The sequence below is a fragment of the Bubalus bubalis genome, chromosome X, assembly GCF_019923935.1.
Source record: "Bubalus bubalis isolate 160015118507 breed Murrah chromosome X, NDDB_SH_1, whole genome shotgun sequence".
NCBI lineage: Eukaryota > Metazoa > Chordata > Mammalia > Artiodactyla > Bovidae > Bubalus > Bubalus bubalis.
The window spans coordinates 20,079,247-20,107,224 of NC_059181.1; the positions used below are offsets into that span (position 1 = coordinate 20,079,247).

The 27,978-nt window shown below is 34.7% G+C and overlaps 1 protein-coding gene and 1 non-coding gene across 6 annotated transcripts in view; one reads left to right on the top strand and one right to left on the bottom strand.

Moving 5' to 3' along the window:
- The window catches only part of CNKSR2 (connector enhancer of kinase suppressor of Ras 2), a 284,401-nt gene that overhangs the window by 85,655 nt on the left and 170,768 nt on the right, over positions 1-27,978 (top strand). For all 5 annotated transcript variants that reach the window (XM_006048929.4, XM_006048925.4, XM_006048926.4 and 2 more), the window contains exons 4-5: positions 1,534-1,621; positions 26,726-26,767. In XM_006048929.4, coding sequence (XP_006048991.1) covers positions 1,534-1,621; positions 26,726-26,767 — 130 coding nt within the window. The remainder of the gene's footprint in view (positions 1-1,533; positions 1,622-26,725; positions 26,768-27,978) is intronic.
- Positions 18,628-18,734, bottom strand: LOC112582453. The gene has a single exon (XR_003106983.3). It is a non-coding gene; the product is annotated as a U6 spliceosomal RNA (small nuclear RNA).

Genomic DNA, 27,978 nt, shown 5'->3' on the forward strand with positions numbered 1-27,978 from the left:
CATATAACTTTGGGAAAATACCAATTAAATCTGTGATATGCCCCTCTATAGCTATTAGAATGGCCAAAATAGGTAAGTGAAAAATATGATTTTTAAAACTATAACTATTAAAGACCCTCTCATATGGACCCCTATGACAATGGGAGGTGCTTGAGTTCTAGAGTTTTTCTATAAGAGAGACATTCAGATTGTAACCAAGAAGCAGTTTTATATAAATTACCTTAAGAGTTATCCGAAGCACGGAAGTTCTAGTTATCTGACTAGATTTTTAGCCCCATAGCTTTTCTTTTTGTGTTCTTGTTTTCTTTAAACTGGGCTTCCCATATAATCTCTGGTCCCATAAAAACGTAATTGGCATTCATAGACAAAGAGGATAAAGAATAGTGGAAGTAAAAGCCACTCAGTTGTGTCCAACTCTTTGTGACCCCATGGATTATAAAGTCCATGAAATTCTCCAGGCCAGAATACTGGAGTGGGTAGCCTTTCCCTTCTCCAGAGGATCTTCCCAACCCAGGGATTGAATCCAGGTCTCCCGCATTGCAGGAGGATTCTTTACCAGCTGAGCCACAAGGGAAGGCCACTGTAAATTCATTTGGTGGCAAAACACTTGCTTGGGAAGACTGCTGCTGTCTGTAACATTCTTGAAAATATAAACCTTGTACCAATATATATTATTTGTATGCCAAATTATTTGATAAAGGATCTGAAGTGACATAAGCCATTAGTTTAGTACAAGTGAAAAGCTACTTAAACTCACAGCAGTTGGTATATCAGTGTTTAACTCTGGGCTGTGGAATCTGGGAGTCAGCCTTCCTCTGTTTGAATACTAGCTCCACCACTTACTAGTTTTCACTTAAGCTTGCTGTACCTCAATTGTCTCATATGTAAAATGGGAGTAAATAATAGTGTCTTGGAAAAGGGAATGGCAACCGACTCCAGTATTCCTGGGAAATCCCATGAACAGAGGAGTCCAGTGGGCTACAGTCCATGGGGTCCCAGAGACGAACATGACTTAGTGACTAAGCAAACAACATTAATAGTGCCTATAAGAGTTATGAAATTTAGTACATGTAAAGCTGTTAGAAGAATAACTGGCACATAGTAAGTCCTCAGTAAGTGATAGCTGTCATGAGACTAAGCTCTAGATTGTGACTATTTCTAGATGTTACTGGACTCAACAATGTTAGCTTCATTTGAAAAGAACCCAAAATGTCTTTGCTTAAGTATGCCATTTTTTATTTTATTTTAGATGTAGTAAAGAGACTTTGTGAGTACCAGAGAACTTTTAAGTATTAAGAACTAAAAAAAGAGAGAGTAGTATGATGGAAAGCAAGCATTGTTTCTTGTATTTAATTCTCTTCCAAGCATTTCTCTTAAATTTTTTTCCTTAAGTACGTTCTGAATATTTTTATCACTATGTAATCTTAAGAACAATTCATTTCACATTATTCAAAACCTTATTTTATGTTGTTGTATTTGGGGACCTTTCAAAAGCTGTTCCGATTAATCACAATTTTCCTTTTCCCTTTATAGATCACCATTTGCTGCTGTCACAGACTATTCAGTTACAAGGAATAATGTCATACAGCTCTGCTTGGAATTAACAACAATCGTGCAACAGGTATTAGCTGGCAAAATTTCCTTCTGTTAATTTATTAGTATCATATTCTTTTTTAATATAAATTTATTTATTTTAATTGGAGGCTAATTACTTTACAATATTGTACTGGTTTTGCCTATTTAGCAAGCATTTATAAAATACTGGTTTGGGATTTTTCTCTTTCAAAGATAAATGGTTCATTAGAAATCAAATACATAATTCATTGGAAAACTGTGCATATAATAGCCCAATAAACAAGGGTTTTATTTATCAGTAGATGTAAATTAACCTGAACCTCTAGAGACAGTATTATATCAATAATAAGTAAGGCTGTTAGTCTTGCACTTTTAGTGGGGATGAATAAACTATATTGACTTTCACAAAATTAAATTGCCCCATTTGGATAGCAATTTGAGACTTTTGCTCTAAAATGCCATTAGTTCCTTATTAATACAACTAACTACAGTTTTATTTATATAGGTATACATAATAAATATATATAATAGCCTTTAATTATACTTACCATTAAGTGATCTATTTACATGACCCAGTTTTTTTACTTTGAATATTATTTAAACCAGCGACTGCCAAATCAAATGTGTCCAGGAGTGCAGCAACTAAAATGTCCTGTCATAAGATATGAAGAAATGGTAGAGGAAGGAATTGACTAGTACATATACTGCAAAAATTTGTTTAAATCTAGCAAAACATATCTGAGAGGTATAAGGCCAGCAAGCACCACTCTGTAGAAGCCAGATGTCAACATAGTGCTGCTGCTACTTTCTCATTATTTGTTAACCTATCCAGTGATGCAGAAATAGATAAAGCAGAAGATAAAATGTGATGATACGGAAATTTTTGAGGAAATTAATGATTTAATTTATCCTTCTACTCCCTGTCTTTATTACCAAGGATAATTAAGAATTTCCTATATTGCCTGTATTTTCTCAAATAAGAAATTTTATCAGTACAAATTTTAATGTTTCAAGTGTATTTTCTGTTGTACTATGTAGATTTTATTAGCACCATTTCTCTGAAACTGCAGGTCTATAGAAAGGAGAGTTAAGTTTGTGACTTTTAATTGTGGAATTTAAGAGACATTCATCATTCTGTCATAGCAGTAAGAAAGTCAGTAACTCAGTGCTGTTAGTCACAGACATTGATGAAGATGATAAATATTTGAAAAACTCTTGTCTCAGTACATGTCTCGTATTTGATATCAGTAAATTTTATTTCTGAATGTCAAAGATTTCTGGATAACAGGGAGGAGAGTGGCATTTGAGGGTGAGGGTCAGCAAATGTTTTCTGTGAAAGGCCAAATAGTATTTAAGGTTTTGGAGGCTTTATGATATAGGCTATATGGTGTTTGATCCAACTGCTCAATTCTGCTGTTACTCTGCAAAAGCAGCCACAGACAGTGTGTATGTGAAATGAATGGGCATAGCTGTGTGCCAGTAAAACTTGTGTTATGAAAACATGCAACAGGTTGAATTCAACCCTGGGCCACAGTTTGTTGACGTGTTCTAATGCTAATCCAGTGTGTCCAGTGTGGTTCATGGACTAGTGGCATTATCATCACAAAGAAACTTGTTAGAAATTCAGATTCTTGGCACACACTGCCAAATTTACTGTGGGGAATGCCCAGGAATCTGAATGTTTACTAGTTTTTCAGGTGATTCTGGTTCTCATACAGTGTTCTAGGGCATAGGAATGAAAAAGCAGTAATATAGTCTATGGGTAATTTTTCCTGTAGTTCTGTATTATCAGTGACATTGCTTCAAAAAAATGTTTTCTAAAGCGACCTTTAAAAGCCATTAAACTTGACCAGAGACTTGAGATGTGGATAGCAGACTATTAATTTCTTCTCTTTTACTATGAAAAAAATTTTCTCTGCTTTAAGGGTACCTGTTGTACAGTATTTGTATGATAATTGTTCATAGTATATTGAGTATATGTTCAGGAGTAATCTATATGCAAATAATCCTTGTTTTGCATTTTATGTATATAATTATATATATATATATAATTTGCAAATGATTATTGTCTGCTACATGACAAGATCTGTGATAATCATATTATATGTATTTCTTAATGTTTTCATTTATGCATGAGACCCAAGACAATTCAAATACTGTGGAATTAAATGGGAGAATTAAGAGTTTATTTTTTTTTAACTTTTATACATGAGAAACTCATACTTATTGTCAGTTCTTTGAGAATGCAGTCCATCTAATGTCACCTTCTAAAATAATGTAATTTCCATGCATAATTATGACAGAAAGTGGGTGTTTTTAATTTCTTATATCTTTTTTAAACATCTGAATCTAGATAGCCAGTTTAAGGTTAACTTTTGAGTAACTGGCCCATTGTTGCCTTGTAAACAAAGACTGCAGTTCTTCTAAATGGCAACTTTGAAAAGTTTTCTTGAAAATATTGAAGGAGAATCAGGTGTATTCATTTTCACTGAATTCATTCATACATAATTTTTTCCTATATAAAAATAATCTTATGTTATTAGATTTAAACAAACTCATCTTTTAAAAAGTTACTTTTCTTTTAACATTACCTATAAAGTCAAAAATGGACAATTTTCTATGTTTATAATTCACAGGTTCTAGAACATAATTTTGTCACGATAACCTTCAGATGTTACATTCAGAACGGCTGAAATGATTTTCAGTGACTTAAAATTTCCTGTAGAGGCATGTGCAGGGGTGAAAGTGCAGTTTGTGTAGAATATGACTAACCCACCCATTCCGCTATTTTAAGAACCTACCATCTAAGTAACAAGTGATGCAGTTTTCATTTCCAGAATATATGAACACCTGCTATAGACATCTACTTCATAGAAAACATATGCCATTCTGATATTGCCCTCAGAGGCTTGTTCATGCTCACAATAGGACCTTTTAACAGCTACACTGTTTGGCTCAACGTTCTCTTTAGGAAGCTTACTTCAAGGCATAATGGGTTTGAGTTTTGGTAATTTACAGATCAGGACACATTAGGTAGAATAGAGAGAGATGTTTTTACAGCTTGAACTTTAAGTACATTTTGTCTTGAACAAATGCAGAATTACTGAAATTATCCCCAAATAATTGAAATACTCCAAGTATACTGAGGACATAGAAGGACTTGCTGTACCCTCCACCCACTGTACACTCTGTTTTGAAGAGGATGCCTTGCCCTTCTTAGGACATTTTGCCCTGATATAACCCATTTATTTATTTATTTTTTAAAGTTCAGTAGCTCATAACATTTGTCATTGTTCCTTCTATCTCACCCTCATTTCCTGATCACATGTCCTGTTCCACATGTCACTTTTAAGATTTCCAAACAGAAAGTTCTCTGTACATGAATGTTCTTGGTTCTTGCCTTGCCTACCCCATCCCAGTATGTACCTGACTTGATGTCATAATTCATCTACTTTAACTCTTTTCTGTTGTACCTTAAAGGAAATATTAGATGTAAATTTTTCTTAATAAAGCACATCTTCATGACATTCTGGTTTAATCTACTTACAAGTATAGAATGGATCACGTTCAGACTAGTCATCCTAAAGCCCTGCTCTGATTCTGTCGCTTTCAGCAATTTTCCCCTAATCTCCAAACTGATTACAAATTCCTCTCTTTGGAATTCAAAGGACTCCGAGTATGGTTCTAACATAATTTTGATTTTGTTCTTTAATTCTCCTTTGTATCTTAATTGTACTCTAGTTCATGTGGATGAGTTATTGTTGGTAAAATAGATCTTGTAGTTTCATCTTTTTATGTTTTGAGGCCGCCTCAGAACATTCCCTGTATATCTTTTTATCTTTGCCTGCCAAAATCATGTCCCATCCTTTAAGGCTTCTAGGGAATGCCACCTCAGTTGTGAAATTTTTACCATTCTCGTAATTGTTTATATTCCCCCTACTTTGACCATTTATATTTAATATAATTACTAATGTGGTTGGGAATAAATTAAATATACCACCCTGCTGTTTGTCTTCTTTGTCTCCAGTCTGGTCTTTGTTCTTTTTTCTGCATTGATTATCTTATATGATTCCGTTTTGTCCTTTTTATTAACTTCTCAGATCTAATTCTTTGTTGTGTGGGCAAAGATAGAAATCTCTTATTTTACATGCGTTTTCTATCTTGTCAGTTATAGTCTGCTGTGAATCATACTTATCTTTCTTCCATTAGATTGTTATCTCCTTGAAGACAGGAACAATGTGTGCTTGTTACTTACTTGTTAAAATAAATTGACCTGAGCCCCAGTCATCTTATATGGTTTAGCATATGCTCATTTATTCTCTTCCAGAAAAGTCTAGAATTAAATGCTTGAATTGTTACTCATTTTTATTTCACCTCCTGTGTAAAAGCCGCAGTTCTGTCTCTGCTACTCATATTAAGAACCCCAGAGATATCCAGAGATACCCATCACTTTGCATCTCAGTTTATTCATTAATTAAAATTACTGATCCTCATAACCATTTTCCAATGCTAGAATGAAAGTGAACAAAACTTCAGAAACACCATATGCTTTTATATAATGCTAGAAAAACATATTTTTAGAGGAAACTTAATTATAGTCATGAAATAAATGTTTATAAATCATCTCTTAAATAATCTACTGTTTTTTACTATTATGTGATGACTTATCTTTGATACAAGGTCTTTCTTGGCTCTCTTGTCTGTTGACTCCTATCTTTGCAATAGGAGTGGGGATGATAATTAAAATAATGAAATAAAACAGTTAATGTTTGCTTATTGATGATGAAAATATGGGTAATTTTAATTTATTTAGACTACTTTTTTGTGTTTTTCAAATTTTCTAAAACAAATTTGAGTTAGAAAAATATGAAAAGAATGCTATGTACATTGAAGAAATACTGCTTAAGTTTGATGGAAGAGCACAGCATAGATGAATACTTATTATATTTTGAAATAAATTATGTAGTTTACAAACAATCAGTGTCCATCTAATGGTTTCATTCAGCCATTAAATACACAGTAATCATTGCATTCACTTGGACTTGTATGCAGTATCTAAAGACTGAATTAAACTTAAGCTGCCAGTAAAAGAGGCCAATTTGAATAAGCAAAGTGTAGATTAAAAAAAAAATATCTAGGGCATGCATTTATTACTAGGCTTTCAAGAAATCTCATCTGAACAGTTATGATGATAGTTATGCTTTGAAATATGCTGTACTTCAAATTATTTTTCACTCAACTTTAATTATTTTTATTCCCTTTGCAGCAAGATGAGATGATCAATATCTAAAAATAAACTGTCACAAATAGATTTTTTTCCCTTCTTAACACAAAGGGGTGTTACTGTGAAGTAAGTGGAAAGTGCCTTTTGATATTAGCTACTTATATTTTAAGTAATGCAAACAATAGAGGAGAAAGATACCTTTCTTTTAACAAGTTCTGTTTGGAAGAATTTATTTAATCTTTCTGTATCTGTTTTTCTTATTTCCAGTTGTGATGGGTTTAGACCGTTATAGTTGAAGTGTTTAAAAGAGATTCTTCCCCCAGCACCTCTTTCCCACATAAGATTGATTATAATAACACATTTGAGAAAAAAGGGAAACTGGTTTTAAAATCTTAAATGGAAAGAATTCTTACAAAGAACTGAAGCTGCAGTATTTAGAGCACTGTCAGCACCTGAAACAGAAAAGTGAGACAGGTACCCACGCACTTCTCAGCATTGAAATACTTGCCATGATGCCTACTCTAATGGGTATCAGCTTAACCTAAAATTATTCTAAAATTTTTTCCAGTTCAAACACACGAAAAATGATTAATTAGATTGTCATATAGTTAAGAAATGTTCATAAAAGTATCAGTTTGCAAGGTTCAACTTTGGTGGAATTTAGAATACTTGGGGCAAGGGACAGAAGGTGGGAATGATGAGTCCTAGGAGACTTGAGGCTTAGCCCCATTGTTTCATGCATATACATATGCATACGTATTTTGAAAATGGTCTTTTTCATTTACTGTTGTGCTATAATTTTTTAAAAATTTTATGCACAGTTATTAGGTTTTCTGTTCTTTAAAAATGTTTATAAGATAATAATACTTGTTAGTTTAAAAAATACAAAAAACCTTAAAGAATAGTTACTGTCATGTCAATTTAAGCACCAGAAGCAACTGTGCCACTGCTATGGTCTTTCCTATAATAAGTGTCTTTAATTAAGTTGTTATTCTGACTTTCTGCCAGTTCATTTGTTTGATATTTTCCCTCATATTTACCTGTCTAATGCATTTTCTTTTTTTTCTAAATCTTCATTCAAGAAAATGGAAAAATCATCTTCAGAAGTCAACATTAGTAATATTTCTTTTTGATGGACATCTTCCTCTAAATTATGTGTGTGTACTCTCTAATCAATTTTGTTACCTTTACATTGTTTTAAATACAAATCAGTAAAAGTAAACTATTTATGAGTTGTTCTTATGTATATATTTTTAAATAAAGATGTATGTGAACATATTGAGTATATAATCCTTTCTGAAAAGAATGCCTGCTTGAATTTAATCTAACCTGTTTTATCTTAATCCAGTTGCTATTTACTCAAGGTAAATTCCCAGGAGAAAATAAGAGCTTTTTAAGGACTTAATTGAATTGGTATTTATGGTTTAAATTGTTAGGGCATGTATTTATAAATACTAAAAAAACTTAAAAGATTATAGAATTTTGTAAAAATAGGCTTAGAAGTGATTTTTAATGTTTTATTAAGGACTTATACAAAAAAATTTGGCCTGTAAGTTTATTGACAATAGCTATCATATTTTAACTTCATTATATTTTATCCATATGAGTATTACCTCCTTTACCTTCCTAGTTGACCTTTTATGTTATTTACTCTTTTATTTTACGGCAAAATAGTATAGTGGGCTTTGACATAAAGTAGATGTGAATTCATCATGGCTCTGCTTTTTACAAACAGTATGAACTTTAGCAAATTACTTCATATGATAATTTTGTCTTCATCTATAAGGTAGATCACTTTATTGGATTATTATAGGTGAATTTCTGTGAATATTGGAAATTGATCTAGTTCATGATCTGTCATTTTAGTGGGAGCTTAATAAACGGCAATTTTAGTTATCTTGTATAGCAAAAGATCTTTGGAAACCCTCAAGTCAGTTTCTTGTTTCATACAAAATTTAAAGGACTGTTTCTCTGCTTACTTTTGGTATTGAGTAGCAATGAAGAAAGACCTGGTTCTGAAATGAGTGACTTTTTTTAAAAAAGGATTCTGGTTTAATTTCAGATATTTTTTAGCATTTAAGGTGATTGATAACTATGCTTCATATTCTGAATGGTATTTTGAAATGTCCATGTTCAAATGGAATACAGAAATTAATTTTGATTACTTGTGAATTTGCCCTCCCTATCCACATATTCAAGTAACCTAGAGTTGAAAATGGAAAATTCAAAACAGGTAAAGGTAAAAGGCTAGTGTATAATAATAAGTTACACAGAGTTTGTGTTCTAAAAGGGATATTAAGATTCAAGTAGTAGTGAGATACATGTATACTGGGGTAGGCAGGCTACATATTTTATGCTTCATGTAGTAAGTATTAAACCATATGAAAGCTCAGCCAAGATAGTCTATCATTCATCTCAAACATGGCTTTCAATATTATTTTTGCTGTATTCTCAGGGTTAGTGGTTAAGCCTTCCTGAAACAGACATTCTAGGTGACCTGAAAAATGGACTTGGGCTCTTGGGATTTGAAACTGGGACATTTCAGACCAAAAACCAGGACAAACTTTATATGTAATTTTTAAACAATATGAATTGCATTACTTAGCATACCTGTTGAAGGCAATATGAAAGATGATTCTTTTTTATTTTATATTTAAGCAATATATTTTAGTTCAATACTCACTCCTTTAAGTTTTCTTCAGTTGTTTTAGCTGAAGATGAGAAGCAAAACCATTATCTTTTTAAACTTTTCTTTATGATCCTAATATATAATGAATCAGATAGTAGATATACAACTATTAAGCATAGTACCCAGATAGCTCAAGGAATGTTTTTTCTGAAGACAAATATGAAACCAAAAATTTATAGAATTTACAAAGCTGAGATTATGTTGTGTGTATGTGCCTATATCCCTTTAAGGCCTGGAATATAGCATTATAATCAGAATAGATATAAATACACAGAGAAAAAAGAAATCCTCATTCTTGATGTTTAAAAAATGATTATTGATAGCTGCAAATTTTCTGAAGGCTCAGAACAAAACTAAATAAGTGATGAAATTATTACATGCTAATAAGACTTTAGGAAAGCACTATTTAGAATATTGGACATAATAATTTTTTAATTCTTCCATTTTTATGGAAAAAAAAACTTTAAAACTTATATAAAATGAAACAGGTTGTTTTTATAGGTTCATTCTTTTACAAACTTAGACTGTGTTGCATATTATCTGAGCGTCTTACCAAGACACTTTTAAAGATGTAGATATTCAATAGTATCATCATTAATAATAACAGAACAACTGGATGCGTGGTACCATTAGTATACTAATCAAATTCTTTTAGGTAATAAATAACAGAATACTATTTTTCAGACATCTGTTTTCTCACTATTATATTTTAAAAATTATGTTATATATATACACACAAAATAATTCATGTCATATATATGTTGTGAGGCATAAAAATAAATACTCTTAAATTGGCCATTTAATAGCTATAACATTACCAATATTGTCTTAGTTATAATTGTGCTCTTTCTTCTCATTACCCTGCCTCTTCTAAAGGTGTTTATTATTTCATTTTTTTTCCTTTTAAGTAATTTCATACATTTTCATTTTCTAAACATTTCATTTAGTTAAGCTTGACTTTGAGCTTTGTACAAATAGTATCACTTTGCATATTACTTTTTTATTTGATAGTGTATTCTGAATTAATTCATGTTTTGTTTAGTCACTGTAGTTCTTTCACTTTCAATACATAGATTACTTAATTATATGTATATACTTCAGTGTTTATTCATTCTCCTGACCATGAATATTTGAAATATATACTTATATTTAACTATGTATGTAGGAGGATAATTGCTGGATTATACAGTATACACATGCTCATCTTTAGAAATGTACCACATCCTTTTCTCAAAGTTTTATTGCTTATTTATGTAATATACTTTCATTGCCTTCCTATTTTCTGAATTACTACATTTTGTCATACTGTCTTATTATACAGTTCACTTTCCAAGAGGCTTTTAAAATATTCTCCCAAAGAAGATAGAACATTTAGCATTATTGCTCTATTATATATAAGGAAATAGAAAGATGGATTACACGATTCTTAACCCTTTTAGGTGGTCAGGTTTTCAGAAGAGAATCCTTGATGTGCTTCCATTTGTAATCTACTGTGGTGATTCCTTTTAAAGAATCAAGCCAAATGTAATACTAATCCATTTAAGAAAAGATTTGCTGTAGGAGACTTGGTAAAGGCAACTTCTCTGCTTTTTGCACCTGAGTGTCTCCAGTGCCAGGCAAATAAATGTTGAAAAAAGGAAAGGATTCATTTTCTCTTTAAAATTTCACCTAAAAAGGGGTTACAGGATTTTAAATGTAATCACTGTAACTAGTTCTGAGGCTGATGAAAACCCGAGAGAGAACTAAACAAAATACTGGTTTCTTTTTTCAAAGTTGATAAAATCCAGGTATGTCATGATTATTACAGATATAGTCCTTAATATTTTACGGCTGTGGTGAGCAGTATGGAGATTACTTAAAAATCTAAGAATAATACTGCCATATGACCCCACAGCCCTACCACTGGGCATATACCCTGAGAAAACCATAATTCAAAAAGATACACGTACCCCAGTGTTCATAGCAGCACTATTTACAATGACCAGGACATGGAAGCAACCTATATGTCCATTGACAGATATATATATATATATATATATATATATATATATATATATATTGGAATATTACTCAGCCATATAAAGGAATGGATTTGAATCAGTTGTAGTGAGGTGCATGAACCTAGAGCCTGTTAAACAGAATGAAGTAAGTCAGAAAGAGAAAAGCAAATACAGTATATTAATGCATATATATGGAATCTAGAGAAATGGTACTGATGAACCTATTTATATGGCAGGAATAGAGATGCAGACAGAGAACAGGCTTGTGGACACAGTGGGGGAAGGAGAGTGTGGGACAAATTGAGAAAGTAGCATTGAAACATATACATTACCATGTGTAAAATAGATAGCTAGTGGGAAGTTGCTATATAACACAGGGAGCTTAGCTGGTGTTCTGTGACAACCTACGGAGTGGGATGGGAGTGGGGGTGGGAGGGAGGTTTAAGAGGGAGGTATGCTTATGGCTGGCCTACGGAGGTATGCATATGTATGTTTATGGCTTATTCACATCATTGTATGGCAGAAACCGACATAACATTGTAAAGCAATTATCCAATTAAAAATAAATTAAAGAATAGTTTGAGGCTGCTTCTATTTCTTCTCCTTTTAATGCTTGTAACTCCAGGGAGATGAGTTGGGTGGGGGCAGGAGGGGGACAGTGTTAATGGTACTTGTCTCCTTGTGAAACTGGTAATAAGCTGGTGAATTAAGAATTATAGTGGTTCTTCCCATTTAAAGTATCTGCATGAATGCTTTCCTGTCCCGACTCCCTACCTGCTTTTTAAAATTGAAATGTATTCTGCCCTTGGCTCTTCAGTTCACCTTTATAACCCCTCCCTCAAGCCACGTCATCTGGATAAATCCTATATCTTATGACATTTAAAAATTATTAGCAAGAAAAAAGGGCTGTATAAAGTGTAATAGGCAGGCAATGGTATTATTTCTATTTTGAGGTTGGCAAAATGCTTTTAGAACTTATCAGATTTATCCCCCACAATAATCAGGTGAAATAGGTAGACTAAATGTCATTATCTCAATTTTGTAAATGGATAAATGGAATTTTAGAGAGGGACAGTGACATGGTCAGTTAGTGACATGACCAGGACTTAGATCCAGCTTCTTTGACATGGTTTGTAATACTTCCTGCTCATTGTTTCTCAAGTTTGGCTTCACCTTGGAATGGAGTAAAGAGCTTTTAATTTAAAAACACAGATATTGGGTCCCATCCAAGAACTATTAAGTTAGACTCTCTTGTTAGGGTTGTAATCAGTTTTTTTTAAATGATGCCTCGGTTGATTCTAACATAGAGCCAAAGTTGATAACCACTGTGATGTAGTCACACTGCTTTAATGAGATGAACATGAGGTAGTAAGAAAATGTATGTGATCAAGAACAGTGCTTCCCAATGGTTGGTCCAAGGACTATGATTTACCCAGGGAAGCTTGTTAAAAATGTAGATTTCTTGGACTTCACTATAGTATGAATGGTTGAGAGCAATGGATCAGGAGGTCCAACTATTTATAGGTTATATCAGCCCAGAGCCCACACTTTTATAAAACAGGCTGAAGTTTTGAATATACAACTGTTGCTATCAGTTCATAGTCTATTTGGATCATAAATGCATTTCCAAAAGGATTAGACTTGTTCTTCGAAACATCAAATATATATGTTATTAACAAAAATGGTCCTTGTGCATTCATAATAGCAAGAGAACCCATGCTAGAAACTAATGTGGTATCAACAGACAGAGGTAGAAACTAGACTTACTAAAACAAGAAGGAATAGTAATATTTTAGCATTTTTATAAACCATATTATGCCTTATTTGGATTATATAGTTGAATCATTACACAAAATCTGTGACATAGATTTCATACCTACCTTAGATGAAAGCAAGAAATCAAAGAAAATATAGAACTGCTTTTTAAAGCCACTGATTTTCTGAGATATTTTGCCCAACTGCTGATGTAGTTTTTAATAACCATGGCCTCTTGGGTTGGCTCAGAATAACCACTGATGTTAGATAGGTAATTCATAAGATATTAGACTCTGACACAAGTAAAATAACGGATTGAAATTGTAATCAACAGGGGCAGGTTGAAGAACTGATCAGAATTAAGTAATTAGGACAAGTGAGCATAAATCAAACTGAATAAAAATGAGGTAAAAATTCTCTAAAGTACAAGATGGGAAAAGACTAGATTTGCATGAAGGTAGTAGAATGTAATCTGAGGTTAATTGTGAATTACATTCTGTGAGGAGTGACATGGCACCTCATATTTCCTGAAATGAAGAAGTACACCTGTAAAACTGGTGAAATAGTTATTGCATTAAACTCTGTGCTGGTTAGATCTTCATTTGAGTGAGTGTTCTGTTTTTTTTCCCTTTTTTATTTGATGGAGGATTTTATCAATCAAGATAAAGGTGATTATGCTGTGGTAACAACCTGAAAATGTTAGTGGCTTTTAATAATGCTCATGTCCAGTGCTCATGTTCCATGTCCATCCTGGGTTGCTTTAGCTCTTCTCCACATCCTCTTCATTTCACAGCTCAGACTAGCCTCTTCTTGAATACTGCTTGCACAGGGAAAAGAGAGCCTGGTGAACTATGAACTGGTACTTAAAGTTTCTGCATGGAAATAAGACAGCACTTCAACTTACATTTTGTTGAACAAAGTAAAGCATAGGTCCATGGCCAACATTGGTGGCTCCAGGAAATTTACTTTTCCCTTAAAAAAAGAAAGTATATATTTAGAAATCATAATACAAATCTGCTACAATATTGAACCTATAAACAATTTCATTATAGCATTTACTAGAATTTTAAGGACAACAATGTTTATTTGAATATAAGGAAAGGGGCAATAAAATTAGGTGCTAAAATTTCAAATATCAAGAAAACAGCTTGGTAAAGGTTGAATTTGAAGAATTTCTTCTTTTCCCTCAATGCTGTGTTTATATGCATGTGTGTGTTTCTTGGTATTTGAAGTATAGTCTACTGGAATATAGGGTGGTAAGTTTGGTGGGAAGGGGAGACTTTGGTGAGAGGGGGAGACTTTGAAATTTTTCAAAGCATAAAATTCTACCCGATAATCTCTCAGTGTTATGACTAGGAGATGCCAAATGGATACTGATTCCATGTAATATCTATTTTGAGGGTGTACAATATTCAGCCTAGGTATAAGCTAGTGTTATTACTTTAACAATTTAGTATTTGTTATGATTTGAATATCAATATCATTGATCTAAAAATATTTGTTGAATGCTCAGGTAGATGTCACTTTTTCAAATGTTGGACATAGTTACTAAAAGAAACAGTTCCATTTTGTCTATGAAAGTGCAATCTAAGCAGATAAATAGGGCAAAGATGCATGAGCTTAAGGAATTTTTTAAACTAATACTTGGAATCTGTTTGCATATATTATAATTTCCATTTATTTTCTGGCAGTCAGATGTATGGTCTTGAATTAAAGAATTAATGTTTAATTGATATCTTTATTTCCAATGGGGTGTGGTATTAATCTTTGCTTGAACTCTTCAGTTGGATTTATCACAAGGGAAAAATTCTCTCCCAATTTTAGACACTATAGATTTTCTTTCCATTCTCCAGGCAAGAATACCAGAGTGGGTTACCATGCCCTCCTCCAGGGGGTTTTCCCAACCCAGAGATTGAACCCAGGTCTTGCATGGCATCTGGTCCCCTCACTTCATGGGAAATAGATGGGGAAACAGTGGAAACAGTGTCAGACTTTATTTTTTGGAGCTCCAAAATCACTGCAGATGGTGATTGCAACCATGAAATTAAAAGACGCTTACTCCTTGGAAGAAAAGTTATGACCAACCTAGACAGCATATTAAAAAGCAGAGATATTACTTTGCCAACAAAGGTCCATCTAGTCAAGGCTGTGGTTTTCCCAGTGGTTGTGTATGGATGTGAGAGTTGGACTGTGAAGAAAGGTGAGCACCAAAGAATTGATGCTTTTGAACTGTGGTGTTGGAGAAGACTCTTGAGAGTCCCTTGGACTGCAAGGAGATCCAACCAGTCTGTGCTAAAGGAGATCAGTCCTGGGTGTTCATTGGAAGGACTGATGCTGAGGCTGAAACTCCTAATACTTTGGCTACCTCATGTGAAGAGTTGACTCATTGGAAAAGACTGTGATGCCGAGAGGGATTGGGGGCAGGAGGAGAAGGGGACGACAGAGGATGAGATGGCTGGATGGCATCACCAACTCGATGCACATGAATTTGGGTAAACTCCGGGAGTTGGTGATGGACTGGGAGGCCTGGCATGCTGTAATTCATGGGTCGCGAAGAGTCGGGCACCACTGAGCGACTGAACTGAACTTGCTCATTGCAGACAGATTCTTTACCGTCTGAGCCACCAGGAAAGCCCAAGAAGACTGGAGTGGGTAGCTTATCCCTTCTCCAGCAGATCTTCCCTACCCAGAAATTGAACCAGGGTCTACCTGCACTACAAGCAGACTCTTTACCAGCTGAGCTACCACAAAGCCCTTGTGATATATTAGATGGTCATTATAGTAAGTAACTTGAACATGTGGAAGCTAGAGAGACTTATTATTACAAAGAAATTTTAGCTTCATTGAATAAATATAAAATTCTTGATATCTTTTACATAATGCTAATCTTTGTGCTGAGAAAGCCCCAATTATTTTTGTTGAAAATATCTGCTGAGATCATGCAAATTGAAGTCTAATACCAAATTCATATTTAAAATGATTTTAAAACTATGAAACTCAGTCTTTTTGTACAAAATAGGAGTGTGAAGAAACTAAATGTACTGTGCTAGTTTGTTTAGCAATTAGTTTTGTTTTTAACATATGGCTTTAAAGTTTCATTTTTATACCTAACCTATAAACCCAATGTTAAATACTTACTATGGAATATGAAAATAGAGACTCAATGGAATAAAATAATCATAAGTGATGAATTCACATTTATAGCATATACAGGGCCTCTGGAGATATTACAGAGATAGTGCAGTTGAATATAGGGTTCCTTTATTGAAAATATTGACAGTCTAATGGGAAAGACCAACAATTAGATCACTGATAGAAACATAAAATGCATACAGTTAGAGTTATCTGATTGGCCATTCAAGACCATTTTGGATTTGTTGGATTTGCCTCAGTGGTTTTTGGATTTGTTGGAGAGCCACTTAGATGCTGGGAAAAAACTCACTTCTGCTTCTACCTCCAAGTCTGTATATGCTAAAAAATTAGTTTCCACATTCATCCAACTGCTGGAACATTAGTATTTTGTTGTCAAGTAAAAGATGAGTGATTAGAGTCAAGTGTGCTTTCATTTTAGATGAGCTCCTGTGGGAGAGCTGGAACAGAACTTTGGAGAGGAATATGATCCAAGGTGCAGAAGAATGTAATTATGTTCACCGACAGAAAGACTAAGATGGTCTCTAAGGTCATGCCCACCCACATTCTCCTCCTATTCCTGGTTTATTGCATTTTTTGTTATAATTCATAACTGTATTTAACCTAATGAAAACCTTAGCCAATTTTTTAAATGGGTCATTTTAAAATTTCTTTTTTTTTTTAATTTTTTAAATTTTTTTCTTTTTTTTTTCTTTTTTAACTTTACAATATTGTATTGGTTTTGCCATATATCAAAATGAATCCGCCACAGGTATATATGTGTTCCCCATCCTGAACCCTCCTCCCTCCTCCCTCCTCCCTCCCCATACCATCCCTCTGGGTCATCCCAATGCACCAGCCCCAAGCATCCAGTATCGTGCATCGAACCTGGACTGGCGACTCGTTTCATATATGATATTATACATGTTTCAATGCCATGAACATTCTTCTCATTTCTGAAATAACATCAGGAAAACTAACAAGTTTGTGATCATTGAGTCAGGCACAATGGTGAAGGGACTGCCAAGGAAGTAATTGTTGGGCTATTATACTTCTGCCTTATTTGCCAAGGACATTAATCTGAAATGAAAATTAAACTATGGCATGTTGATAACATATTCAGGAAGGATGTTAATGCCTGTCCATTTACCGTGGACATTCTTCTTTTCACTTGAAGTACTCAGTCAGTTTCAGTCTCTGATGAACCTTAATTTAGTTTGAACTTTTATCTTTCATCCATTGCAAATCATTTATCATTGGCACTGCTTTCTCAGTGCCCACAAAACTATGTGATGGGTTCTTGGAATTCATTTTTCATGCTCTTCTGTATTTTATCTTACAGAGAGAATTGGTGTTATTGTACTGTGTGGCTACTGTAGATGTCATAGTAGACTGGACTCTGCCCTTTGCTGAAGGGAAAAAAAATTGAAGGATCTGGTTAATGACTGGGAAATACCTTCATGGTTTCTTCCCAGATATTGCTTTTTCTGTTTTTTGTTTCTTGGTAAATGGCTTTTCCAGGCTTCCCTGGTGGCTCAGCAGTAAAGAGTTCACCTGCCGATGCAGGAGATGCAGGTTTGATCCTTGGGTCAGAAAGATCCCCTTTAGAAGAAAATGACAACACACTCCAATGTTCTTGTCTGGGAAATCCCATGGACAGAGGAGCCTGACTGGCCACAGTCCATGGGATCGCAAAGAGTCTGGCACGTCTTAGCAACTAAACAACAAATGGCTATTCCAGCTGTTGGATGGACTAAGTATATTTCTCTAGACTTGTGCTGTTGTCTAATATGGTAACCACTAGCTGCATGTGGCAGGTGTTTTTTTGGCTACATTGTATGGCTTGCAGGATCTTAGTTCCACTACTAGGGACTGAACCCAGGCCAAAGCAGTGAAAGCATGGAAACCTAACCATGGACAACCTGGGTATTTCCTGAATGTGGCAATTGAAATGTAAATTAATTAAAATTAAAGAAAATTACAAATTCATTTCCTCGTTTGCACTTAAGGCATTTAAAGTGCTTAATAGCCACACATGTCTAATGACTTGAATTAGACAGCACAGACATATTTTACTGTAACTCTGTTATCACTATAACTTTTATTAGATGTCTCTGTAACACTTTCTCCAGTTACTCCTGACCACATAACTAACTTCCTCCATCTCTTTTTTTAAATTAATTTATTTTTTATTGAAGGATAATTGCTTTACAGAATTTTGTTGTTTTCTGTCAAAACTCAACATGAATTAGCCAAAAAATACGGAATGCTTCACAAATTTGCATGTCATCTTTGCTCAGGGACCATGCTAATCTTCTCTGTATTGTTCCAATTTTAGTATATGTGCTGCCGAAGCAAGCATCATCTGACTCCTAAACATTCTCTGATCTTGTCCATAGCTGTCTTGTCACTACACATATTCTTTGTTGATGAATTCATTGTTGTTTCATTTTTCTTGTACCTTTAATTCTCTCTTTAATGTAAATATTTCCCAGCTTGGATTCTATTCTTGATCCAATTCAGCTTTTTTCTTAGCTACTTGCTGAGCAGCTTTGTATAGGACTGGCCAAAAAGTTTGTTTGGGTTTCTGTAAGTTGTTTTTCTGTAAGATGTTACATAACATCTTACAGAAAAACCAAATGAACTTTTGGCCAGCCCAATATATGGCCTTTCAGCCACTTCTAATTTTACATGCCCTAAATAGAATTATTTTATTTTCTCTAAATTCCCTCCTCCTATCATCTCTACAGTGTTATTCATCCAATTGCTTAGACTTGAACCCCAGGGTAATGTTTATCTTTCCCCTCCCCATTATTCTCTGTACCTATCAATTAATTACTGAGTTAGCTCATTGCTGGCTACGTGTATCTCATCTACCTTTTTTCATCTCCCCTTCCACCATCATCACCTCAGTTCAAGCCCTGATTACATATCATATTTTCTATTGAAAAAGTATTCCAACTGACCTCCTTGCCTCCAGTTTTGCTCCCTTCCAAATCCATGACTACTTCTTCATTGTTTTCATGAAACATTTGATCACAGTCTTCCCATACTCAAACATTTGTGAGCACTTCCTTTAGCAGAGTAAATTGCATATTTCATCTTCCCCAGAGATGAAATGTCTACTGGTATATTGGAAGATAACACAACTTTGAAGAGATTCTTCCCTCTGAGACATGGCACCAAAGTTATTCTTGTAACTAAAGGAAAGGAACAAGAGAAAAAGAACTATGAGAAAAGAGAGATGTCTGTTTGAGTTGTTAAGCTAGACCAGAGAATTTGAACTATAGTCTCATCCCACCACCCCCCGTATTTTGTTAAAATACACACACACTCATGCTTACCATTCACTTTGCTGTTTAATACCAACCATGGCACTAAGTGTAAGTTATCCTGATTTCAGCTTCTTCCAAATTAAAGTCACAAGAAATTGTCAAGTGACTGAATTAAGTCTTTGCTACCCCAATGGAAAGTGAAAGTCGCTCAGTGTGTCTGACTCTTTGTGACCCCATGGACTATATAGTCCATGAAATTGTCCAGGCCAGAATACTGGTATGGGTAGCCTTTCCCTTCACTAGGGAATCTTCCCAACCCAGGGATCGAACCCAGGTCTCCCACATTGTGGGCAGTTTTTTTTTACCAGTTGAGCCACCAGGGTAGCCCAAGAATACTGGAGTGGGTAGCCTGTCCCTTCTCCAGCAGATCTTCCTGACCCAGAAATCAAACCAGGGTCTCCTGCATTGCAGGCAGATTCTTTACCAACTGAAGTACCAGAGAAGAGGGAGCTTCAAAATAGATTGCTTTACAAAAATAAAGCTTTTATTCCCTTTAAAACAACAAAATTCCCCCAGCCTAACATTGGTAACTCTCCACAATATGACTCTTTATTTTCTAGACTTTCTTTCTCATTGCACTCACCTCATGTATCTTAGGCTCTAGCCAAATTGATTTCCTTATCCTGATTGTGTGCCTTTGTTCAGTGTGTTCATATAATTTGGCATGATCTTTCCCCCTGAACCCCCAATTTCCAGATTTAAAAGCTATTTAAGCTCAGTTAAAATACCATCTCCTTCAGAAGATCATTCCAGAGTTAAGAAGTCAGAACTTATCTCCTTTTTTATAGGATCACCTATTAGCATTTATCTTGTTTACCTTGTATTATTATTTGAATAGTTTCACCTACTTCTTTACTAAATAATGAAATAATGATGGCCAAGGATCAAGTTTAATTTATCTTTGATCACCCAATAGTGCCTTACAGTGAATTGCATTTAGAAGATGCCAAAAAAAAAAAAAAAAAATTCTGGTGAATGGTATTGTGACTTGGGGCGCTTCCCTCATGGCTCAGTAGTAAAGAATCCGACTCCCAGTGCAGGAGGCATGGGTCAGGAAGATCCCTTAGAGGAGGAAATGTATTCTTGCCTGGGAAATCCCATGGAGAGAGGAACCTGGCAGGCTACAGTCCATGGAGTAGCAAGAGTCAGACACGACTTAGCGACTAAGCAACAACATTGTGACTTGAGTGAATGAATGATTGAGTAAGAGTATAACACTAACTCATTACATGAATTAATCAGTGAAGCAACATAGTGTAGAAATTTTGATATCTTGATAATAGAATATGTGAGGTATTTGTATGTAAGTACCCTTACCAAAGGTTTGCATGGCTGGCTTATTTAAATATTAGTTGAAAGTAAAGCAATTAATGACCTATGTACTGTTCTTGTGACTATCTATAATACACAGTTGACGAGATGTATTATCTGTACTGAATATTCTAATCCCCAGATGACAAAGTATTTAGCATTTATGGTAAAATACAGGATAGAAATTTTTTATGTATTCTGCTCAGTTTAGCAATTGGATCATCGTTTCACTAAAAGATTAACTGATTATGATTCTGTAGGGTGATCTTACTCTCCTAAGGAAAAAAGTGATCAAAACTGAAGAAACACTCCTCATTTTATAAATATTGTCTTATTAAGAATTTGATACATTTAAATGTGCATCACATCATTTGAAAAAGTGTTATACATAAAAAGGATAAAGAAATTCAAGTGTTATTTTGCATGTACAGTAAAAGACAGCATGAGCTACTAAAGAGAATTCCTAGGAGTGTATAATGGCACAGCTCTAAATCCAATTTTAAAAATCTAAATTTAATCCTAACCTAAAAATAACTAGAACATCAGAGGTGTACCTTTCCATAGTGTGCATAAGTTCAGAAAATGGAGATTTCTTCATATCCAGTGCAATTTTATTTTTAAAACTTGGGGTATAATCTTTTAGGAAAGGATTTGGCCTTAAGTGTTAATAAAACTCCCACTTCAGAAGCAAATATTTTAAAATCACATTTGATGGAAATAAAATGACTTACGGATGAGATGAATCCCCCCAAAGTACCTGCTGTATGTATGCTATGTGTGTGTGCTCAGTCGTGTCCTACTCTTTGCGACCCCATGGACTGTAGCCCACTAGGCTCCTCTGTCCATGGGATTCTCCAGGCAAGAATACTGGAGTGGGTTTCCATTTCCTCCTCCAGGGGATCTTCCCCACCCAGGTATTGATTCCGTGTCTTTTGCGTCTCCTACATCGGCAGGCCAGTTCTTTACCATAGCACCACTTGGGATGCTACATAGCACAACACAGTGGTTTCGTTGAATTTTATTAAGAACTATATTAATATTTTAATTTTTTAATTAATTGACCTTTTATATGTTGATTTGTGTGATTTTGTGGCATTTATAGTCCTAAAGTTATTAAAATATAAAACTTCTTGAAGACTGTAGAATTTTACATATTGTAATTTATTTAGGTGAATGCCTATCTTCTTAAACTGTACTTCTCTAAGCCATGTTTTATTCATCTTTATATCCTTAAAACAGATGATTAATATTTGCTGAATCAAGAGCTATACAGATAAATAGCTGTATACATCTATCATACATTATCCAATTAGTTTAATATATTCAATATTATTAAACATACTAAATATATTTGGCTATATTTAGTATATTTAAATTTTAGCTTCAAATTATTAATATATTTAATATTTAGTAATATTTACTATTTCTGTCCATTATAGTTATCCTCTTAGATACTCAAATTGCTCCATCTCTGCCCAGGGAGAATTCTCTTCATATTGACTTCTGAATCCTACTGACACAATCCTTGTAATCTTTAATAGCTTCTTTCTATTTTGTGTCACCATATAATTCATGCTCCTCTTGTACAATTCCTATCCCAGTTTGGTATTAGCCATTTTCCAAGAAAGCCTGTGAAATGGTATTTGAATACCACCAATTGTGGAGGGTTCATTTACTACTAAATTGGTCATTGTTTCTATGCTTTTTCAGTGGACAGAGCTAAGAGAAACATACATACATATATACAAACATAATACATCAAGAGACTCTAAGGTTTTTACTGATCTTCTTATGTATGTGTCTGCTTTCTCCCATGCTAAAATTACTTACCAGTGTCACCAAGAGTGATAAAATGTTCAGTTCAGTCACTCAGTTGTGTCTGACTCCTTGAGACCTCATGAACTACAGCACACCAGGCCTCCCTGTCCATCACCAAGTCCTGGAGCCTACCCAAACTCATGTCCATTGAGTCGGTGATGCCATCCAACCATCTCATCCGCTGTTGTCCCCTTCTCCTCCTGTCCTCAATCTTTCCCAGCATAAGGGTCTTTACAAATGAGTTAGCTTTTCGCATCAGGGGGCTAAAGAATTGGCGTTTCAGCTTCAACATCAGTCCTTCCAATGAATACCCAGGACTGATCTCCTTTAGGATGGACTGGTTGAATCTCCTTGGAGTCCAAGGGACTCTCAAGAGTCTTCTCCAACACCACAGTTCATAAACATCAATTCTTCAGCACTCAGCTTTCTTTATAGTCCAACTCTCACATCCATATGTGACTACTGGAAAAACCATAGCCTTGACTGGACAGCCCTTTGTTGGCAAAGTAACGTCTCTGATTTTTAATATGTTGTCTAGGTTAGTCATAGCTTTTCTTCCAAGGAGTAAGCGTCTTTTAATTTCATGGCTGCAATCACCATCTGCAGTGATTTTGGAGCCCCCCAAAATAAAGTCAGCCATTGTTTCCACTGTTTACCCATCTATTTGGCATTAAGTGCAATTCATGGGGTTGCAAAGAGTCGGACACGACTGAGCGATTGAACTGAACTGAACTGAACTGATGGGACCAGATGCCATGATCTTAGTTTTCTGTGTGTTGAGCTTTAAGCCAACTTTTTCACTCTCCTCTTTCACTTTCATCAAGAGGCTCTTTAGTTCTTCTTCACTTTCTGCCATAAGGGTGGTGTTATCTGCGTATCTGAGGTTATTGATGTTTCTCCTGGCAATCTTAACTCCAGCTTGTGCTGCTTTCAGCTCAGCGTTTCTCATGATGTACTCTGCATATAAGTTGAATAAGCAGGGTGACAATATACAGCCTTGATGTACTCCTTTTCCTATTTGGAACTAGTCTGTTTTTCCATGTCCAATTCTAACTGTTGCTTCCTGACCTGCATACAGGTTTCTCAAAAGCCAGGTCAGGTGATCTGGTATTCCCATCTCTTTCAGAATTTTCCACAGTTTGTTGCAATCCACACAGTCAAAGGCTTTGGCATAGTCAACAAAGCAGAAATAGGTGTTTTTCTGGAACTCTCTTGCTTTTTCAGTGATCCAGTGGATGTTGGCAATTTGATCTCTGGTTCCTCTGCCTTTTCTAAAACCAGCTTGAATATCTGGAATTTCACAGTTCATGAATTTTGAGCATTAATTTACTGGCATGTGAGATGAGTGCAATTGTGCGGTAGTTTGAGCATTCTTTGGCATTGCCTTTCTTTGGGATTGGAATGAAAACTGACCTTTTCCAGTCCTGTGGCCACTGCTGAGTTTTCCAAATTTGCTGACATACTGAATGCAGCACTTTCACAGCATCATCTTTCAGGATTTGAAATAGCTCAACTGGAATTCCATCACCTCCACTAGCTTTGTTCATAGTGATGCTTCCTAAGGCCCACTTGACTACTGTCATGTAATTGTTCACTTGCTTCATCCTGTAAGACACACATAGCAGTTTCAATAAAACAGTAACAAACTAACAACACTACTACCAACAATGTGGTTACTGAAAATAGTATAAGTGAATATAGTAAAAATTGTTCAGTCGTGTCTGACTCTTTGTGACCCCATGTTACTTACTGACCCCATATTACTGTCCAAGCCTGAAAATAGTATAAGATTTTCTTTAACAATTCTTTTTTTATATCATACTAGGGATGTACAATGGAGAAGGCAATGGCACCCCACTCCAGTACTCTTGCCTGGAAAATCCCATGGATGGAGGAGCCTGGTAGGCTTCAGTCCATGGGGTCGCTAAGAGTTAGACACGACTGAGCAACTTCACTTTCACTTTTCACTTTTATGCATTGGAGAAGGAAATGGCAACCCACTCCAGTATTCTTGCCTGGAGAATCCCAGGAATGGGGGAGCCTGGTGGGCTGCCGTCTATGGGGTCGCACAGAGTTGGATACAACTGAGCGTCTTCACTTTAACTTTTCACTTGCATGCATTGGAGAAGGAAATGGCCACCCCCCTCCAGTATTCTTGCCTGGACAATCCCAGGGATGGGGGAGCCTGGTGGGCTGCCGTCTATGGGGTCGCACAGAGTCGGACACGACTGAAGCGACTTTGCAGCAGCAGCAGCAGGGATGTACAAATAAACTATATTATAAAGAACCTTGAAATAGTTATTCTCCGTGTGATTATTCTCTCACAACAGAATATACATTTAGATCATATTTACTTTTTTCCTTGATAAGAATCCTTTTGAATTGTGAACATTTAATCCATATCATTTGATTCTAGGAAGGTAGGTAATTAATGAAACTTGCATCCATTACAGCTGAAGCTAGCTGTAGAGGCAGCATGGGGAAACTGGGCAACTTCCAGCTTTTCCCAAGTTATCTCTTCCCAGTGTAATTATGTTTGAAGTTAATTCTGTAAAATTGGACTCTTCCAAATTCAGATGTAAATACACATGCACTTTCCCAATATAAATGTTTTATCTACACCGTGCCTCCTCTGTACACATAATTCATTCATACTTAATAAAGAATTGACTTTATATGATTATATAGACATAGATGTGATTATTTGTAACAGACTCCTCCTTTGGCACAGGAGCCCTGCCGAATGGCAAAACCCAGTCCTTAAGTATTTCTATTAGTTTGTGAAATGAATTAGACCAAATTTAATGTTAAAAAAAATTAGCCCCCAAAAGAATATGTGCTTCTTATGGCAAGGTATTATGGTGAAATGGTGTTACCAAAAGCTATGTTGAACAAGATTCCTTTTTGTCAAAATTAAATTCAGGGGGAAAAGTGAAATGGATTCTCATTCCTTGAAATATGCAATACTTTGGGATATATTTTTTTTCAAAATTATCTAGCCAAATAATAATCAGTTAACTTTATATTTTGAGGTAAAAGTTATTAGTTTAAAATTCTTAAATCATGCAGAGCACAATAATTCATAGTTAAAATGTACTTATCATTTACTATATGTCAGATAGTGCTGAGCCATTTATTTCATTTCCTCATTTGATTCTCACACATTGCTGTTGGTTTACTGCTATTATCATGCCCATTTTATAAATTCCTTGAGTAAACTGTACCATAGAAACACAGAGTTTCTAAGCAAAGATCACTTTGTTATATTACTGTTTATTATAAGTCTAGCAATTGCAGATAAAAAGACAATGGAGAATTGTTTTAAATAATTTTTTGTAATTTCAGAGACAAATTTAGGGAAGAACTGTAAAGTTAATATTCATTGGTAGCATACACTAATTTTAATTGCATAATGAAAATATGTTTAATATATTATAATGTATTTTTCAGATTCTTTATATGACTATTGAAATTAATGTTAGTATTTTTCTTAATGTTCCAATATATAATAAATAAGTGTTTGAAATGTTGGACATATTTCTGCAAAATACATTTATTACATGTATAAGTTTAGACAGGAAATGATTATAGTAATTTTCCATTAGTTGCTTTTACATCTATTTAATGTATATTGTCCTTTATTATGTGTGTTTAAAATTAGTAAAATTAGAAAACACAGTTAAACAAAAATGAAAATATCCCTATCACTGACCATGAGAGCAAATCAGTGTGAATGTTTTAGTATACAGTATTCCAGGCATTTTCCCATTCTAACTGATGTTTTTGCTTGAGTTTTCAAGACTTTTTCAAATTGTAGTACAGTTCTAAGAAAGTATTTTAAAAGGAATGTTTAATTTTTTAAAATTAATATATGTGTTTCTTTTTTCAGGATTGTACTGTCTATGAAACAGAGAATAAAATTCTTCATGTGGTAAGTATACTTGGATTTATTTTCATCTTCGTTGCAAAGTATGTATTCCTTTGCTTAACTAGTTATTAAGTAAAAAGCTACAGCCTGTGAAAAAGTGAGCCCTGTATATTTTATAGGGAAAGTACAAAAGAATCAAAAGATAATAAATTGTATTAGTTATAATCATTCTTTTTTAACTTAATAGAAAAATATGATACAGTATTTTAAGACTATAGTATGTAGCAAGGTTAAAATGCCATAAAATAAAGAATCTAGAGAAAAGGAAATTTGAAATAAGAATTTTTCACTCGATCTGTGACAAAAGGAGATCAGAGAAAAATATTTGGTTTTGTAATAGAGATGATCCACCTCTGTTGTCACTTGGATGAAATACTTCATAAAATGATCAAACTGCCTTTACTCTGATTCTGTATTCACCAACCTTCTAAATTTTAATTTGGCCATATTTATTGAATCAGCTAATGACTTTGCATGTGTTTTATCTTATTACTAAAAATATTGAGTATGAGTACATTATACTTGGTAAAAAGGCATCTTAATGAAGTTTGCTGTTTTTCTTTGTAAATCCATTTCTTGGTTGATGCTCATCTGCCCTAATAACTTCACCTCTATTAGAAATGAGTGACAACATAAATAACATTGAAGAAGTTTAGAAATGAATGTAGTATAGTATTTACTTTGATTATTTTCCATTTCAGCTAGTGAGAATTTAAAGATTTTGTCTGATAATGATTGGGGCTTCCCAGGTAGTAGTAGTAGTGTTAGTTGCTCAGTCGTGTCCGACTTTTTGCAGCCCCATTGACTGTAGCCTGCCAGGCTCTTCTGTCCATGGAATTCTCCAGATAAGGATACTAGAGTGGATAGCCATTCCCTTCTCCAGGGAATCTTCCCCACCCAGGGATCCAACCCAGGTGGCACAGTGGTAAAGAATCCATCTGCCAATGCAGGAGACACAAGAGACGTGGGTTTGATCCCTGGTTCAGGAAGATTTCCTGAAGTAGGAAATGGCAACCCACTTCCATATTCTTACCTGGAAAGTCCCATGGCCACAGCTGAATAACTGAGAATGTATGCTGATAATGTTTGAGACGGAGATTGGCATCAACCAATCAATTCACCTCAGAAAGCACTTGTATTTTCATGTTACTATTCTACCTCCTGTCTTGGCCTTTTTATGCAAGAATGGCCCAGCCTTCACTAGAAGGTTGGAT